Source organism: Natator depressus, chromosome 1, assembly GCF_965152275.1.
Source record: "Natator depressus isolate rNatDep1 chromosome 1, rNatDep2.hap1, whole genome shotgun sequence".
In the NCBI taxonomy this organism is placed as follows: Eukaryota; Metazoa; Chordata; order Testudines; family Cheloniidae; genus Natator; species Natator depressus.
In genome coordinates this window covers 278,785,819-278,803,032 of record NC_134234.1, presented here as the reverse complement: position 1 = coordinate 278,803,032, position 17,214 = coordinate 278,785,819, and the positions used below count along the sequence as shown (strand labels likewise).

Genomic DNA, 17,214 nt, shown 5'->3' with positions numbered 1-17,214 from the left:
CTGACATGATTTCTACAGAGTCTCATGGCTGACAGAGTCGAAGGCTTTAGTCAGATTGATAAAAGGCACATACAGCTCCTGGTATTGTTCTTGACATTTTTCCTGGATCTGCCTGGCTGTGAAAATCATGTCAGTTGTGCCTCGTGATAGTCTGAAGCCACACTGGGACTCTGGAATTACCTCCTCTGCAAGAGGGAGCAGGCAATTCAGTCAGATTCTAGCAAGAATCTTCCCAGAGATGGAGAGGAGAGCAGTGTCTCCATAGTTCCCACTGTTGACCCTGTCTCCCTTTTTGAAAATGGTCATGATGTTAGCATTACATAAGTCAGAAGGGATTTCTTCAATACACCAGATTTTGAGGAGCAGCAAATGAAGCTTGTTCGTCAGTGTTTCTCCCCCCACTTTCAGTACTTCAGGTAGTATGCCATCAGGACCTGGTGCTTTATTGTTTTTCATTTGTTTAATTGCTTTGCAGACCTCTTCAGGTGTCAGTGGGTTAGCAAGAGTTTCCCACACTGGGTGCAGAGGGATGGAGTCGATGGTGTGGTCAGTCACAGTTGATTCTCGAAGCTTTTGGTAGTGTTCCTTCCAGCGCTCTTTGATGGATTCGTTATCTTTAAGAAGGGTACTACCATCTTCAGGGCTCAGAGATGTGAGGCCACATAAGCTTGGTCCATACAGGGTCTTTGTCTCACAAAAAGCGCCTTGCATATCATGTCTGCCAGTGCATGTTTGGATTTCTTTTGCTTTGTCCTGGCACCATCTGTTTTTGATTTCTCAGATCGTTCTTTGAAGTAGCTTTGAGCTGATGGAAAGAGCTCTGCTTCTGACTGGCTAGTGGTTGGTTTTGCCAGTCGCAGAAAGCTTTTCTCTTCTGGTTCAAAAGGGCTGTAATCTTAATGTTGTCGTCAAACCAGTCCTGATGGCAGCGGGTAGCAAGGCCAATGGATTCCTCACAAGCCTCATGGGCGGTATGTTTTAGGGCTTCCCAGTCTTCTTCAACACTTGTGTTGTCATTTCCAGGTGTGCATATGGTCAGTTTTTCACTAAAGAGCATTTGGAAGTTCTTTTGGTGCACTGAGGATTTAAGTCTTTGGATGTTGTATTGCCATCTGTGTGATTTGGATTACTTTCTATGTTTCAATGCAATCCTGATGGACATGACTGACTTCACCAGGCAATTGTCAGTCCAGCAATCATTGGCTCCTCTCATGAGATGGGTGATTTGGACATCTCTTAGATCATGTGTTCTTACAATGACAGTCTAGGAGGTGCCACCATTTTGAGCGGGGGTAAGACTAGCTTTGCTCCAAGTTCAATACAAACTCTGAAGGAGTTTTTCCTCTGTGTTTAATCTATTGCAAAGCACTGTCACAACACTGTCAATTTATTTGTATGTGTAAATTTACAAATGATGCTTTATATCTGTCTACAGCATTTATTATTTATATAAAGCCATTGATGCAAATGGCAATTTAGAGATATTTTATTACTTCTCAAACATATTAAATGGGGATGAGGTAGTAGGAGATAAGGATTTTGAGACAGCAATAGAAAAAGACAAATGCTCTTCCAACTTTGAGTCAAAAGTGGTCAAAAAAAGTGGTCAACAAGAATGAGCAGAACTCCCACAATCTAATCCTGATATTGCTAATTCACTAAGGTTCTGAGGCACAATCTGGCTCTACCTGACTCTCCCCTTACCAGTCTACGACTCCATAAACTGTACCAGTGAAATTAATGGGATCACTTGTATAGTAAGTTACTACTCTTCATTAACAAAGGAGGCAGAGTCTGGTCCAATCTCTGCCTCGCTTTCAATACCTGTAAGAGTCAGTAATACTTATTACCTCCCCTCCTCTAAGTGCATTGAGTACACTGTCTACAACTACTGCCTGGAGTTGTTCTCCTCCAATTATAGCATAAATCCTCTCCAATGAAATTTCCACCTCCTACACACCACTAAAATAGTGACCTCTTCCTGGCCAAAACTCAGAACCAGCACTCCATCCTCATCCCTCTCAACCCATTGGTTGCCTTTGGCACCAACAACTAGGACTGTTGTCTTGAAATATTGTCATTTGTTGGCTCTTATGCTTCCATCCTTTCCTGGTTCTTCTCTCTCTCTCAAATTGATCCTTTGCTCTTTGTATTGGAGGAGCCTGCTTATCAGCTTTCCAACTTCCTGTTGGACTGGCTCAGGGCTCAGTTCTTCGCCTCCCACCCCCTTTCTCACTCTATCTATGCTTTGTCTTATGATATCCATCTATTCTCTTTGTGCTGGTGACTCTCACAAATCTACATCTCCTTCCATCCTGATTAAAATTCTGGCCCATCTTTTGGACATTGATTTGTGATTTCCTTCAAGTTTCAGCTTAAACTGAACCTGGCCAGACAGAGTTCTTAAGCTTTACGTACACCCCCCCCCCCCAAAAACTGTCCTGCTTCCTCCTTTTTCCACGCACAGTGGACAACCCCAACATGCTTCCTGTCAGGCCTGTCAGCTTGATGTCTTCAAACTCAGCCTTTTCTTTAGGGTCTCACATCCTGGCCATATCTAAATCTTGCTTCTTCTTCCTTCATAACACTTCTAACAACCTGGCCTTTTTTTCTCTCTGTCCACACAGACAAATCTCTCATCCAGGCCCCCATCTAGCATGTTGGCTTACTGCAACTTTACTCTCCATCGTTATGGCCAATGCAATCTTGCCCCACTTGCATCCATTCAAAGCATTACTACAATGACACATTTCCTGGCTCATCACTTTAGCCATATCACCTCTCTATTACTGTCCCACCTGTGGTTCCCCCTTCTCTACTACATAAAAGTGAAGAAAAGTAGTATGTGTGTTAAGGTCCTTCACAGACTACTCCCCTCCCATCTATCATAGGCTATCAAGTTGTCTACTATCCGCCACCAATAATGGCAGCCATCACAACCCAGTGATTCTGTTGCCAAACACACACCTTTGCACACTCTCCCTGCTACCCCTCAGACATGGAAGGCATTCGCCCAATCACATGTGCAAAACTACCTTCCTGTTCTTCAAATCCCTGGATAACCTAGCATTACAGACTTCATTTAGTGCCATTCTTTTTACAAGTGCTTCTACATGGAGTTGTCATATGCACACTTTTTTTAAGCCAAAGACCATTCTCTTGTCACTCAACAAAAAGCAGATAGTCCTAGAAAGCTAAACCCATGAGATATATTTTATCACTTATGTATAAAAACTGGACAGTAGGGTGAACACTTTTTATAAACTAAGTTATAAATTTAACAGACAAATCTTATCTGAATACTAGTAGCAAAAAGTTTTTTCAAAGCATCTTAAACAATTTTCAGTATCTATTTACAAGTCAGAGTTTTCTTAGTATTTCAGTTATTGCAAGTACAGGTAACCTTTGATCATTAAGATAGCCTGGGAACATATTTGTAATTCAAAAGTCTGACAATTTTGGAAGCTCAATTTCTGAGGACACTTCTGAATTTTGGAAGAATAGTTAACATGATTTACAAGTGTCCAATTTGAAAAGGATGATTTGTATAACGAATAATGTACACAACTTCAAGTTATAAGCAAAGATTCTTGCACAAGCCTCTTCGGGTACATCTACACGGCAGCTGGGAGCGTGTATCCCATCCATGGTAGACAGACTCATGCTAACCCATGAAAACCAGCAGCGTGGATGTGCTGCACCAGCAGAGGGTCAGGATAGCCACCTGAGATCAGATCTGGGTTTGAGCTCCAATGGCTAGCTCAAGTCTCTGCCAGTGCAGCAATATCCACACAGCTATTTTTAGCACACTAGCTCATATCCTCGTAACACGAGTTTGTCCACCTAGGCTGGGAGCAGTGAAGACATACGTTAAAACTCCAATCTTGTTTTCAATATTTGCCATATCTATTTTTAACACTGAAAATAAATTTAGCCTATTGTACTTTGTTTTTCTGCTGCAACTCTACTGGGGGGTGGGAGAGAGAATCTGTCAACATCAAACTACAAGTCTTTGATGATTTATAGATATAAAATTGGGCATTTGACCACAATATGTCATTTGATTTGTATTCCAGAAATATTCCTTTGTGGCAGAGGTTTTAGTAGTCCTTAGCAACATATGTTGCTATATGTAAGTCGTCATGGCTGTAAGCAATGCACTATAGGACCTACAAAATAAATCAAACTTTACAGCAAAAGAATTAATGTCAAATTCTCTCCAAGTCTTTTATCAGGAAGACTATCACTTGATAGGCCAAATTCTGAATCCATCTGCCTATGAATACAAAACAACAAAATACTAAACAGACCCGTGACTGTAATAATGCAAAGTCCCATGAGCTCAAAGCACAAAAGAAGTCACAAATGTGCATACTTTTTCACTGATCTTTTGTTCTCAGTTAGCTGCTAATGGCCTGTTTTGTATCAAGTGTATCATACAAATGAAATTATATAAACAATTTTTTTTAAATTGCATTAATTGTGTACCTCAGCCAAGACAGCTATACGATTAGCCTCTATCACTTATTTAAGCAAGCTACCAAATAACCTACATTTAGCGACAGTAACCAGAAACAGAAGCTGTTTCCTCTACCTCTAACAGACCTAAACTTGATCACTCAAACTTCCCAGGACAACCTCTTCTACATTATAAGCACTGCTATTCTAACACATGTGATACATCTTATGATTGCCAACCAGTCCACAATAAACAAGTGTCATCAGGTGACTCAGATGTGTAATTTAGCAGAACAAGGCAGAACCAAGGTGTTTTTTTTTTTTTTTTTTTTTTTTTTTTACACATACATATGCACTCACCACTTCCTAACACTGTCAGGCTAGACACCTGACCTACTGTACAAGGATATGCAGGGCGGTGTGGATACCTGCTCTTCCTTGGTCAGAAGCATGTTGTTAAAGCACACTTGGGCTCCTAAATACAGGAGCATAATGGGATTCCCAGAAGCACAAGGGGTGCTTAAACGTCCACTAAAATCAAGGGAAGTTAGAGTTAGGCACCTAGGTGCTTCTGAAAATCCCATTAGACTTCTATTTGCATTTCTGGGATTCTAAATACCTTTAAAAGTAGGGCCTACAGTCCTGATCACAATGTGAAAGAAGCATTAAGTACCAAATTAATTTTCAACAGCTAAAACTGCAGAAGTCACTGTTTCACTAGCGTCTTAGACTTTTCCCTTCCTCCTTCAAAAACTAAACTTTTTTTCCCAGCTTTACAGATCTTTGGAGCCTCTACACATGTTCATTCTTTTCTTTCCCCCTTTGAAAGACTCCTGTCTATCTAGTGATGACTTACTGCCAGCCAGGAAATACTTGGATTTTTTTCTTGTTTAGTCTGTTCATTTATTTAGAAGTTTTAGCTAAAATTAAGCAAGGCTTTTTACAAGTGTAACCTCCACACTGTGCTAATGCAGAAAAGTAATAATATTGGAATGGAGTGGAAAGTACTCCAATAGTAGTAATGGAAAAAAAGATTTAGGGATGATAGATATAACCTTACAAAGAGGTATGGCAGAGGAAACAACAAGTATGATTTCAGGTTACATATACAAAAGGATCACATAGTAATTGGAGGTGACAGTCCCTTCTGTATAAAGGCACAGTTAGGTTACACAAAGAATACTGTGCTTTGGTTTGACATTTTACCCAGATGAGGTTGATAGGCAATTTAAAGAAAAGCACTTAAAGGAATAGAGGATAGTCAAGTTTCAGGAAGGCTAACTGACACCAACATTAATTTTCTTAAATCAACCACTAGAATAGTATTGTTCAACCCGGGGTCCACAGACTATGTCTAAAATTTTCAAAGGGGTCCAGACCTCCATTCAAATTTGTTAGGGGTCCACAAGTGAAAAAAGGTTGAAAACCACTGCACTAGAGGATGCTGAAGCATAACACGTGCTGTACTCTGAGTGTTCAAGTGGGTGTGAGCTTCATCTAAAGCTTGCACTTAACATTCTTTGCAGTAACTAAGGTAAAGTACCAATTAATAAAAAAGTACCCGTAAGCACTACTACAATTCTGTACAATTCTGTGCAAGTGAAAGCTAGAGGTTACTAAAACTTGGCAGACTCACTTAACTCATCTATTCTTGTTGGACTAGGAACAATCCTACAATCATTCTTAAAAAAAAAAAACAGTTTCTCAGTTAACTTAAAACAACTCTCATGTAAGGAATTGTCAAGAAAAAATAGCAATATATCAGAGTTATTTAAAACAAGAAGTCCCCACAAAACCTGATATTAAGTAATGTTACTACTTTAAAGCTAGCATCCCAACTACAAATATATGAAGATATGTTCAGTTACTGCTGTATCTCAAGATGTACTTTACGACAAACAAGTTGATGTTTTCAGAGTGGCAAGAGCTAGCACAATAATATCATGACCACTTCCATTGACAGTATTTTCTGTCTTCTTGCCAGTGATTCAGAGAGTCACTGGTTCCCTTCTACCCTTACTCTTTCCTGAGAGATGTAAACCAGGGCTTGAAACTAAATCCAGAACAAATGAGGGTGGATTTATTTCTAGTGCTACGATATAACATTGCATGATGTCAGAGGTACTAGAGCAGAGGTGGGCAAACTACGGCCTGTGGGACCATCCTGCCTGGCTCTTGGGCTTCCGGCCGGGGAGGTTAGCCCCCAGCCCCTCCCCTGCTGTTCCCCCTCCCCTGCCGTGACGCTGCCACGGGGGCAGTGCTCTGGCCCGCTGCTCCTGTCGGGCAGTGCGGCGGTGTGGCTGGCTCTGGTATGGTAATGGGGCAGGGAGTTGGATGGGGCGGAGGTTGGGGGCAGTCAGGGGATGGGGAGCAGGGGGAGTTGATGGGGTGGGGTCCCGGGGGGCAGTTAGGGGCGGGGATGTGGATAGAGGTCGGGGCAGTCAGGGGACAGGGAACGGGGGGTTGGATAGATGTGGGAGTCCTGAGGGGCCTGTTAGGGGACGGAGGTGTGGATAGGGGTCGTGGCAGTCAGGGGACAGGGAGCGGGTGAGGGGTTGGATAGGGGGTGGGTTCCCGGGGGGCGGTTAGGGGCAAGGGGTCCTGGGAGGGAGTGGTCAGGGGTCAAGGAGGGGGGGGGTCGGATGGGTCAGGGGTTCAGAGGGGGGCGGATGGGGGGAGGAGGCAGATGGGGGTAGGGGCCAGGCTGTTTGGGGAGGCACAGCCCTCCCTACCCAGCCCTCCATACAGTTGTGCAACCCCGATGTGGCCCTCGGCCAAAAAGTTTGCCCATCCCTATACTAGAGCTAAGGCCAGGATATTTAAAAAGCTTGATTTCTTTTAAAGTTTATATTTGCATTCCACCCAAGGCCTGCAAAACAGCAGGTCAAAATGCATAGGAAATAGAATATTTGCATATCTTTTACTTTAGTTCATCCTCTCATTTCTGCAAAAGCTACATGACCGACAAACTTACTTTTATGGTACTAGAATAGGTGTTAGTCAAAGTATTCCTAAGCTTACTTTAAAAAAACAGGCCTCAAACAAAATTTCTACCACCCTATACACTTTTTTAGTTGTAAAAACCTGTATCACACTGACAAGACACTTATTATAATTAGAAACGACAACATTTGGTAAGGCAGACAATTCACTGAATTTATTTAGCTTGCCACTGGTCAGGTGGCCTAGAAAATACTGAACCTCCAACAGATGACTGTAAAGAAGTTGCTATGCAATTCTAAAAGTGTTTTGTTTATAGGAATAATGTACCTAGCCATATTTTACTACTTTCTACTGTACGTTTCAGTCCTGATGTTATACAATCCCATGCATAAGGATTTCAGTTCAGGTCAGTCAGAGCTAATGCAAACATCTGGAAGCAATGCTATTTTTGGAAAACAGATGAATTTGTAGTACAATCAAAGAATCTCATCCTCTTCAGGGTCAATTTCACTGCAATTGCAATATATTGCTAACATTTGTACTTGATTAGATGAATATTTCTATATGAAATATTCATTTTTGAAATCCAAACTATTCTAAATACATGAATCATTACTTTATATTGCAAGTTCATGGAAATATTAACATTGCAGCTGGCACAGCCATCTAAAAAAATTACACAAATCTTGAACAGAAAAAATTACTTCTGGGTACAGAGGTTTATAATGTTCTAGCAGTATGCTCCATGGACTGAAAACAGGGAATTTATTGTACTTTTACCCGCAAATATTTTACATTTAACCTGAAGCTACTTTTTGCCCATTACTTATATATTTGTACACTCTAGATATTATTTAAAAAGCAGTGTGTCAAGTTATGTACACATATTTTAAAAAATAACCAAGGATTGGATTTTCAGAGCACCTTGGGTGACTTTCAGTGGGACTTGCAGTCCTAAACCAGCTAGGGGCTTTGGAAAATCCCACCCTAATTTTTCATTTATGTTACAAATATACCTAACAGCAAAAGTAAATTAAAATCTAAATTACATTTCACAATTTATTTCACATTTGCTTTCTGCATTTCTCATCTTAAAAGAAAAAGCAGTCAGTTTCTCTTCTGGTTACTGAAAAAATTAAGTTCATTTGATAAATAGTTAAGTGCAATGTGATGGCAAATAGTGATAAGAAATGTTTGACTAGATACTTTCAATAGGATTTTTCTTATAAAAATGATGGGAAATTTGGTTGGTCTGTTTTTGTGAGCCTTTTGTTTAAATGAACCTTGGGGTACAGTTTTAAAGGAGACACTGTCAAGTTAAATACCTCTAACTGAGTGAATTTAGAAATCATTATACACACACACACACACACACACAGTATCCCTTGATGGCACTGAGCTGTTAGTATTAAATAATAAAAATAATACCATTTGGCACAGCTCACAGGAGTTAAAACTTACAAATCAGTTTAATTTGTACACAGATGGTACCCAGAGTTGTTGTGATTCTGTATTAAATTACACTAAATAGCAGAACAAGCTGTTCCAACATTTATGAAAATTCATGTTACAAACCACTGGGGCTTTTAGTTTTGGGGGTAAAAGGATTGGATCAGGAAGTAATCATTTATTAGTTTTTACATTTTCCATTAATTATTTCTTGGTGGTTGGAAACCACTAAATCCTGTAGTTGATTTCATGAAATGGATACTCCTACCTGAGTGAAAGTCACTTTCTGGACAGAATGATCAATCCTGCTATTTTACTTCTAATTCTAGATATTGCTCTGTGCAGGTGAACAAGTAGAATTTTTGCATACTGCTATAAAATTAATTGGTGGTTGTTTGTTCAGCCAATGTTATCACTTGAAGGCAGTCATTACAAGATTCACATCATGAAGAGCACCACAACTGCCATGCTTGTTGATAGCAGACTGGCCAAGGACTGACTGAGCCTGGAGACTGCATTCAAAAGTCCATCTATTGAAGCATATTATGAGGACAGCACGCGGCCTCCCTATACTCTACCTAGTCTCTAAGCAAGTATAGGAGGACTTAAGTCACCAGGGATGCCAATACACCAACTTCCAAAAGCACTGAATTCACATCTTTACAGAAATAATAAAACTGTCTCAATTAACCACCCATATTGGTCAATTCATTTGCATGAAGTAAGACACTCAAGTAACTTATTTGTGTTGTTGTCGCAGAAAAAATCCACCAACAATGGATTGAGACCCCATTGTACTAGGCCTACAATGCAAAATAAAGTGTCCCTGTCTCAAAAAAAACTTATATAAGCACAAGATGAGACAATAGGAGGGACAACAGACTATCAATGACATGATTATTGTAGTATGATCTAGCCTATTGCTTTTATAAATCTTTACCAAGCTTCCTTTTTTTTTTTTGGTTTAAATTTACAGACTGGTCTCAATTACTTTGGTGAGCAAAAGCAGAGCCAGTAAAGAACTCAATGAATGCTTGACCACATCTATATCATCAGGCATAATGGTTACATTAGGGGATTTATAAAAAAAAGTATTAGGAAACTAAGTATACAGGTACTGCATTGCTATATCTTATTCTTGACCAGCAAAGTATTCATAGGAAAGAACCACCACAAACTTGTTTTAGAAGGTTTATTAATATTAAAGTTAGACAAATTTTACAGCAGGACTGTTCCTAGAGAAAGTATAGACTACAGCATGAGTCAGGAGGTTATGTACCTGTTGCAATGAAATGTTAGCAGCTTTTAGAAAATATACCATAATTAGCAGTCAGTAGTGCAGAAGACCATAGTAAAATAAATCTGGGGAAACACTAAACAGAACAAAGTAGTAAGCCAGTGGTATTTTGGGATGAATTCTCAAGTGTCTCATCTGAATTCTTCCCAAATATATTGACTTTTTTCCACCGCTGTAGTCAAAACGGAAAACAAAAACACCAGGAAAGCTCAAAATTAACTGGTGAAAATACAGCAAAGTCAGAGCAGAATATTTTTATTTGAATAATTCAAAAGATGCCTATCCAAGGCCACAGCCATCCTAACACAGCATTAACAACATAATTAAATCTCAATAGCATTAAATGATCAATTTGATAGGAACTCAGCCAGCCACCTACACAAATTTCTTTCTGCCCCATCTACCTTCTCCAAGAACCTGAACACCTGTCCTTTGAAGCATGCCCAGAAGGTCAACAAAAATTCAGGCTATTTCAGACTAAAGGGGTATAGCATGCTCAGGAAGGTTTGTTAGACTGACCCTGTCAGATTTAGATTTGCAACAGATCTACTGCAGAAAGATCCTGGGAGTCCAAGGGGGAAAAAAATGGCTGTCTGTGAGAGGAGGACTTAAAGAAACTTGACAGGTAAGAAATTAGACTTCTCTAATATACTTTGCCATTGCAGATAGCAGAATGCCTACAGCAGTACCCATTCTTGTAAACAGAACTATGAGAAGATGGCAACTTACAGCACCTACCCCAAAAGAAACTGTCATATATTACCTGTAAAATTTAGGGTGAAACTCAACTGACCACTTGACAGTCCCAGTGAAGTTCCACATTGGAGGTCAACACTGCCCAAGTGGAAGGTGTCATTATTCTTAGAAGAAAGGCAGGAATTTAACAAATCAAAACACACTTTTGGCAAGCAGGGAGAATCTTAAAATTCACCCTCCAGAAGAATCAGTATTGCATACAACTCTAAGAATTCCCGTGGGTTTAATGCTTGCAGAATGGATGTCAGGATTTCCATCCATCAGAGAGAGGAAATTCTCAGAGATTGTTAATTTCTTCTAAATCATAATAGATGGAATGGTACAGAAGGCTCCTGAGCTACATTTAGTACACTGAAGTATCATAGTAGTCATTCCCTGGAAGGGAATTACTTAAATTTGCATTACTTGATTCAAAAATTCTGCTATTTGCTTCAAGACATTTTGGGGACTAGGAAGGGGGGAAGAAATAAACAAGTCTCACATATTGATGACTTCCACATTGAAGACACACAATGCATATTTTATTTGCTCCACACAGCTGTAAATCACAGGCCTATTCTACAGAAACTGGGGTAATTCCCTGACACCTTCATTTAGTCTCAAAGGACAAGGTTACTTACCAGCAACTGGAGATTTTTTGAGATGTGTGGTCTCCATCTGTATTCCACAGAGGGTTACACATGCACACCACACAACCGGAGTCAGAGAATTGGAAAGCAGTATCCGTTGGTCCGCACATGCATCCTGACTTGCCTCATGCTTCTATCTAAGGTGATAAAGGACAGGGTAGACCAAACACATCTCCAGTTCCTTCTTCACCACAAATCTGAGAGATCCACAGCAGAGGGGAAAGAGAGTGGGAAATGATATACAGACAGGGACCATATATCTCGAAGAACCTCCAGTTACAGGTAAGTAACCTCCTTTCTTCTTCAAGTGATGGTCCCTATTGTATTCCACTGATGAAGATTGACAAGCAGTACCTAAGTTGGTGGAGGGTGCAAGGATGACGATGGAAGGGTCATGCGGAGGACCACCGTGCAAAATAGAATCATAGGTTTAAAAGGGATTGCAAGGATCATCTAATTTAACTCCCTGTCAAAATGCAGGATTTGTTGTGTCTAAACCATCCAAGACAGATGTCTATCTAGCCTCCTTTTGTAAACCTCCAGTGAAGAAGTTTCCACAGCCTTGTAAGGCAGTCTGTTCCATTGTCCTCCTCTTCTTTTTCCTAAGATTTAATCTAAATCTGCTATCCAGTAGTTTGAACTCATTGCCTCTTGTCCTGCCCTCTGTGGCAAGAGAGAAGAACTTTTCTCCATGTTTTTTATGGCAGCCTTTCAGGTATTTGAAGACCACTATCATACCTGCCCCACTTAATCTCCTCTTTCCAAACTAAATATACGCAGTTCCTTCAGCCTTTGTTCGTATGGCTTGCATTCCATCCCTTTGATCATCTTTGTTGTTCACCTCTGGATCCTTTCCAGTTTCTCTACATCCTTTCTATACACTGATGACCAAAACTGGACACAGTATTGTTGAGTCCAGCAGTGAGTCCAACCAACTGACACCTAACCAGTGCCAAGTAGAGTGGTACTAATCACCTCCCATAAAAGTTTTATGCTATGCCTCTGTTAATGCAACCTAAAATAGCATTTGCTTTTTTTGCAAGAGCATCGCATTGCTGACTCATGTTGAGGTTGTGATCCACCACAACTCCCAGATACTTATCAGCAGTGCTGCTGCCAATCCAGTTTTCCCCTATTCTGTATTTGTGCATTTGGTTTTTCTTCCTTAACTGTAGCACCTTACATTTGTCTTTGTTGAATTTCATTTTGTTGTCTATAGCTTAATTCTCCAATTTATCAAGATCCCTCTGAATTTTAGTTCTATCCTCCAAAGTACTGGCAAGCACCACTAGCTTTGTGTCATCTGAAAATCTGATCAGTCTGCTTTCTATACCTCCATCTAGGTCATTAATAAAGATGTTAAACAACACCTAACCCAGAACAGATTCCTGGGGAACCCCACTTGAGACCTCCCTCCAATCCAACATCATTCTATTAATAGTTACCCTTTATTTACAGTTATTTAACAAATTATGGATCCACTTACTGGTAGTTCTGTCAAGCCTGCATGTTTCCATCTTATTTATCGGAATGTCATGTGGGACTGTGTCAAAAGCCTTGCTGAAGTCCAGGTATATTGTGTCCACCACATTCCCCCTATCCACCAAATCAGTTACCCTGTCAAAGAAGGAAATCAAACTGGTTTGGCATGATTTGTTCTTGGTAAATCCATGCTGGCTGCTAGTGATCACCCCTTCATCCTCCAAGTATTCATAAATTGAATGTTTTATACATTGCTCTAGTAGCTTCCCAGGTATCAAAGTCAGGCTGACTGGTCTATAATTTCCCGGTTCTTCCTTTCTCCCCTTTTTAAAGATGGGCACTGTGTTAGCCCTTCTCCAGTCTTCCAGCACCTCTCTTGTCATCCGTGAGTTTGTAAATATTATTGCTAGTGGCTCTGAGATTTCTTTAGCTAATTCCTTCAGTACCCTCTGGTGAATAGCATCTGGCCCCACTGATTTGAATTCATTTAAATTGGTCAGAAGATCTTTTACACCTTCTTTACTTATCCTGATCTGCATCCTTTCCCCTTTGTGGTCTATGGTAACTTTCCTAATCATCTGGTCACATGTTATCTTTTGTGAGACGACTGAAGCAAAGTAGGCATTGAGCAGCTCTGCCTTCCTATCATCTTTCGTTACCAGCTGAAGCAAATGAAGCATCCACTGCCAAGTCTTGCACCAGGGTATAAAGTGTTGTGAAGATGTGCAACCAACTCCACATGTCTGCTTTACTTATGTCTATGAGAGATACGCCGTGGAGGGAGGTCATGGTGGTAGCTTGCGCTCTAGAGGAGTGAGCCTGTATCCCTGCAGGGGGAGGTAGGCCCAACAGCTGGTAGCAGAGTTTGATGCAGTCAGAAATCCACCAGAAGAGAGTCTCTGGGTGGAGATGGCCTGTCCCCATAGTCTCTCAGCTATTGCAATGAATAGTCGAGGGGACTTTCTGATAGGTTTCGTTCTCTGCAGGTAGAAGGTCAGCACATGCCTGACATTGAGGGAATGGAGCCAACATTCTTGTGTGGAGGCATGTGGTTTTGGAAAAAAACAGGTAAGTGAATAGCTTCGTTAACCTGGGATATCACCTTGGCAGAAATTTAGGGTCTAGACATAAGGAAATTTTCCCCTTGTGGAATACTGTGAATGGCAGGTCCGCCATCATAGCACAGAGTTCACTGACTCTCCTCGCTGCAGTGATAGCTACCAGGAAGGCAACTTTAATGGAAAGGAGGGACAAGGAGGAGATTGCCAGTGACTCAAGTGGGCGGGGGGCGTCATTAAAACTGAAAATACGAAATTCAAGTCCCATTGAGATGCGACCATTTGGCGGAGAGGGAAGGTTCTGAGTAGGCTCTTCCAAAATCTAGGGTATGCAAAAACAAAGAAGCTCTCTGCACCGGTGGATAGAATATGCTAATTGCAGCCAAGTGGACAGTCAACGTGCTGAGGGCAAGACCCGATGACTTCAGGGATAGAATGTAGTCCAGAATCAGGGGGATTTCCACCTCTTCTGGTGGAGCTCCTTTAAGCTGGGCCCAAGAGGAAAAGCACCTCCACTTAGCCCGGTAGCATTGTCTAGTGGAGTCCTTCCTGCTGTTAGAGAGAACGTCTTGTACAGCCAAGGAGCATGCTCGTTCTAGAGTAGATGCCCATTGAATTACCACACACTGAGAAGGAGCAGATGTGGATTAGGGTGCCTGATTCTGCCACCGAGTTGGGTGAGATCAGGAAAGTTCAGGATGGGTATCAGGGGACGAGAAGACATGCGGAGTAGATTGAGGAACCAGAACTGTTTGGGCCAGAAAGGGGCCCTGAGGATGACCGTCACCCTGTCTCATTGGATTTTGAGGAGAAATTGAGGTAGGAGTGGCAGTGGAAGAAACACATAGTTGAGTTGGTCTGACCACGAGAGTAGAAGAGCATCACCCTGGGAGTGACAGCCGATGCCTTCTCTGGAGCAGTACGTAGTGCATTTGCTGTTGGTCTGAAAAGTAAACAGGTCCTTGGCAGGGATTCCTCATTGTTTGAAGATATTGCATAGCACCGTACTGTGAAGCTCCCATTCATGGTCATTTGCAAAGTGTCTGCTGAGCAAGTCCACGAGCACGTTCTGTGTTCCCAGAGGTAAGTTGCATATAGGGCAATTTGATGTGTGATGCACCAGTTCCAGAGCTTCACCACTTCTGTGCAGAGAGCGAGGGTTCTCGCTCCCACTTGTTTGTTGATATAGAAAACTGTGGTGGTGTTGGCTGACATGATGAGGATATGAGAAGATTGAAAGAGTGGGAGAAATGATTTGCACAGCCTTTGCACTGCTCCAAGTTCCAGAATGTTGATGTGCCTCCTGGACTCGAGAGGGGTCCACGTGTCTCGTGCTGTGCGGTTGTCCATATGGGCTCCCTAGCCTATTAGGGAAGCATCAGTAATGATAATTTTGCTTGGAAAGGAGGGAAGAAGGGGAACCCCCAGCAGTACGTGACCCAGGGGGCGGGGGGACGTGTTGTCCATCCACCGTAGTAGGGACAGTAGCACCAGATTCTTCAGCCTGAGGTCCAAAGAGAGATGGTTCGGTGAGTACAAGGCATGGAGCCATGTCTGGAGGTAGTAAAGATGAAGTCTCGCGGAAAGGGGTAACATAGGCACAAAGCTATGTGGCCCAGAAGAGACAGGCATGTCTTGACTGGTACATGTGGGTCGTTCACGATATGAGATATGATAGCATTCATTGCCTGAAACCTGTCTGTGGGCAGGTATGTGTGACACACTGTACCTCAAAATGGCACCCTGTAACCTCCATATTCATCATTCATGTATGCTTGTGATATTTTATACAAAGCATACCATGTAAGGTATCATATGAAAGGTCATGATCTGCTGAACCCCATTGTTCCATCCAAATATGTATATTGTTAGTGTGCAAGTTATGAGATTTTTCTATAGAGTTGTTACTAAAAATATGTTGTAAATTTGCTAGTGGCATAGAAAGGACCCCCACCCAGGAGGTTGTTCAACGACCATCAATCAGCAGGGGAATTGTAATCAGGGGATTTACAATTCAATGACAGTTGTGTAAGCACCACGCAATGGGAACTGCTCGACCCCATGACTCAGTTGCACAAGACAACTCCAGGGGGACTGCCTAACCCAGTGACTCAGCAAAGCCTACCAGCACATGTCTGGGCAAGTGTCTTCTAGGCATATGGACTAAGGATATAAAACAGTGACAGCATGCATTCACCTTTCTTCTCCCCCACCTATGCTGGAAGCAACAAAAACACTGAGAAGACAAAAACTTCAACTGAAGAGACTGGTCCATGCTTAAGAAAGGCCTGTGTATTAAGCATTGCAACATCCAGTGGGGTGAGAAAACTGCTTGATCTAAATACTGCCTAGTGCAATAAGGTTTAAGATTTAGATTGTGTGCTTATCTTTTATTTTCTTTGGTAACTAGCTCTGAACTCTTATGCCTACCACTTATAATCACTTAAAATCTATCTTTCTGCAGTTAATAAATCTTTTATATTTTACCTAAAACAGTGTGGTTTAGTTGAAGTGCTTCGTATGTTTCATGTTTCCATCTGCTGGAAAATAAGATTAAATCCATCATTTGAGCTTGCATAGGACATCCCAGTAAGGGATATGTTTCTCATGTTGTGTATGAAGTAACAAGTGTAAATATCTTATCACGCAGATAAAAATAACCACATCCATATCCTAGATTTTTCAAGGACAGTCCTACATTCTGCCATACCACTCAGTATAATTGATGATGAATAAACCTCTCTGCATCAAGTTACATTTTCTTGAAGCACTTTTACAAATGTATCGTATAAACATTGTTGCATAAAATACTTAGATGTGACATAAATAGCAGTTACAAGATTATATGCGGTCACCTTTATTCACTGTCACAATACGGAATATTTCTCCACAATTCATAATGTGTACTTTATGTAAAACAGTGTCATGAGCTATGCTTTAATCCTCTTCTGTTGTGCAATTAACAACTTTTATTTTAGTGGTACAAAGAATTGCATACAATCTGCTTTGGCTAACAGAATAATTTAAGTTAATTATATTGGAAGCTTTTACACTACAGGGTACTTAGACAAGTTTCCCTTTTCTGAAACCTCATTTCTGAGAGCAATATTTTGTCAAGAACTGAACTAATGTTTGATGCTTA

General features: G+C 41.1%; 1 protein-coding gene across 8 annotated transcripts in view; it reads right to left on the bottom strand.

Moving 5' to 3' along the window:
• OSBPL8 (oxysterol binding protein like 8) overlaps positions 1-17,214 on the bottom strand; it is a 193,954-nt gene that overhangs the window by 89,969 nt on the left and 86,771 nt on the right. Inside the window, exon 4 of one of the 8 annotated variants that reach the window (XM_074942012.1) lies at positions 13,019-13,149. The exons of the other annotated variants lie outside the window; for them this stretch is intronic. Coding sequence (XP_074798113.1) covers positions 13,019-13,049 — 31 coding nt within the window. The 5' untranslated portion in view covers positions 13,050-13,149. The remainder of the gene's footprint in view (positions 1-13,018; positions 13,150-17,214) is intronic. 8 annotated transcript variants of the gene reach the window in all.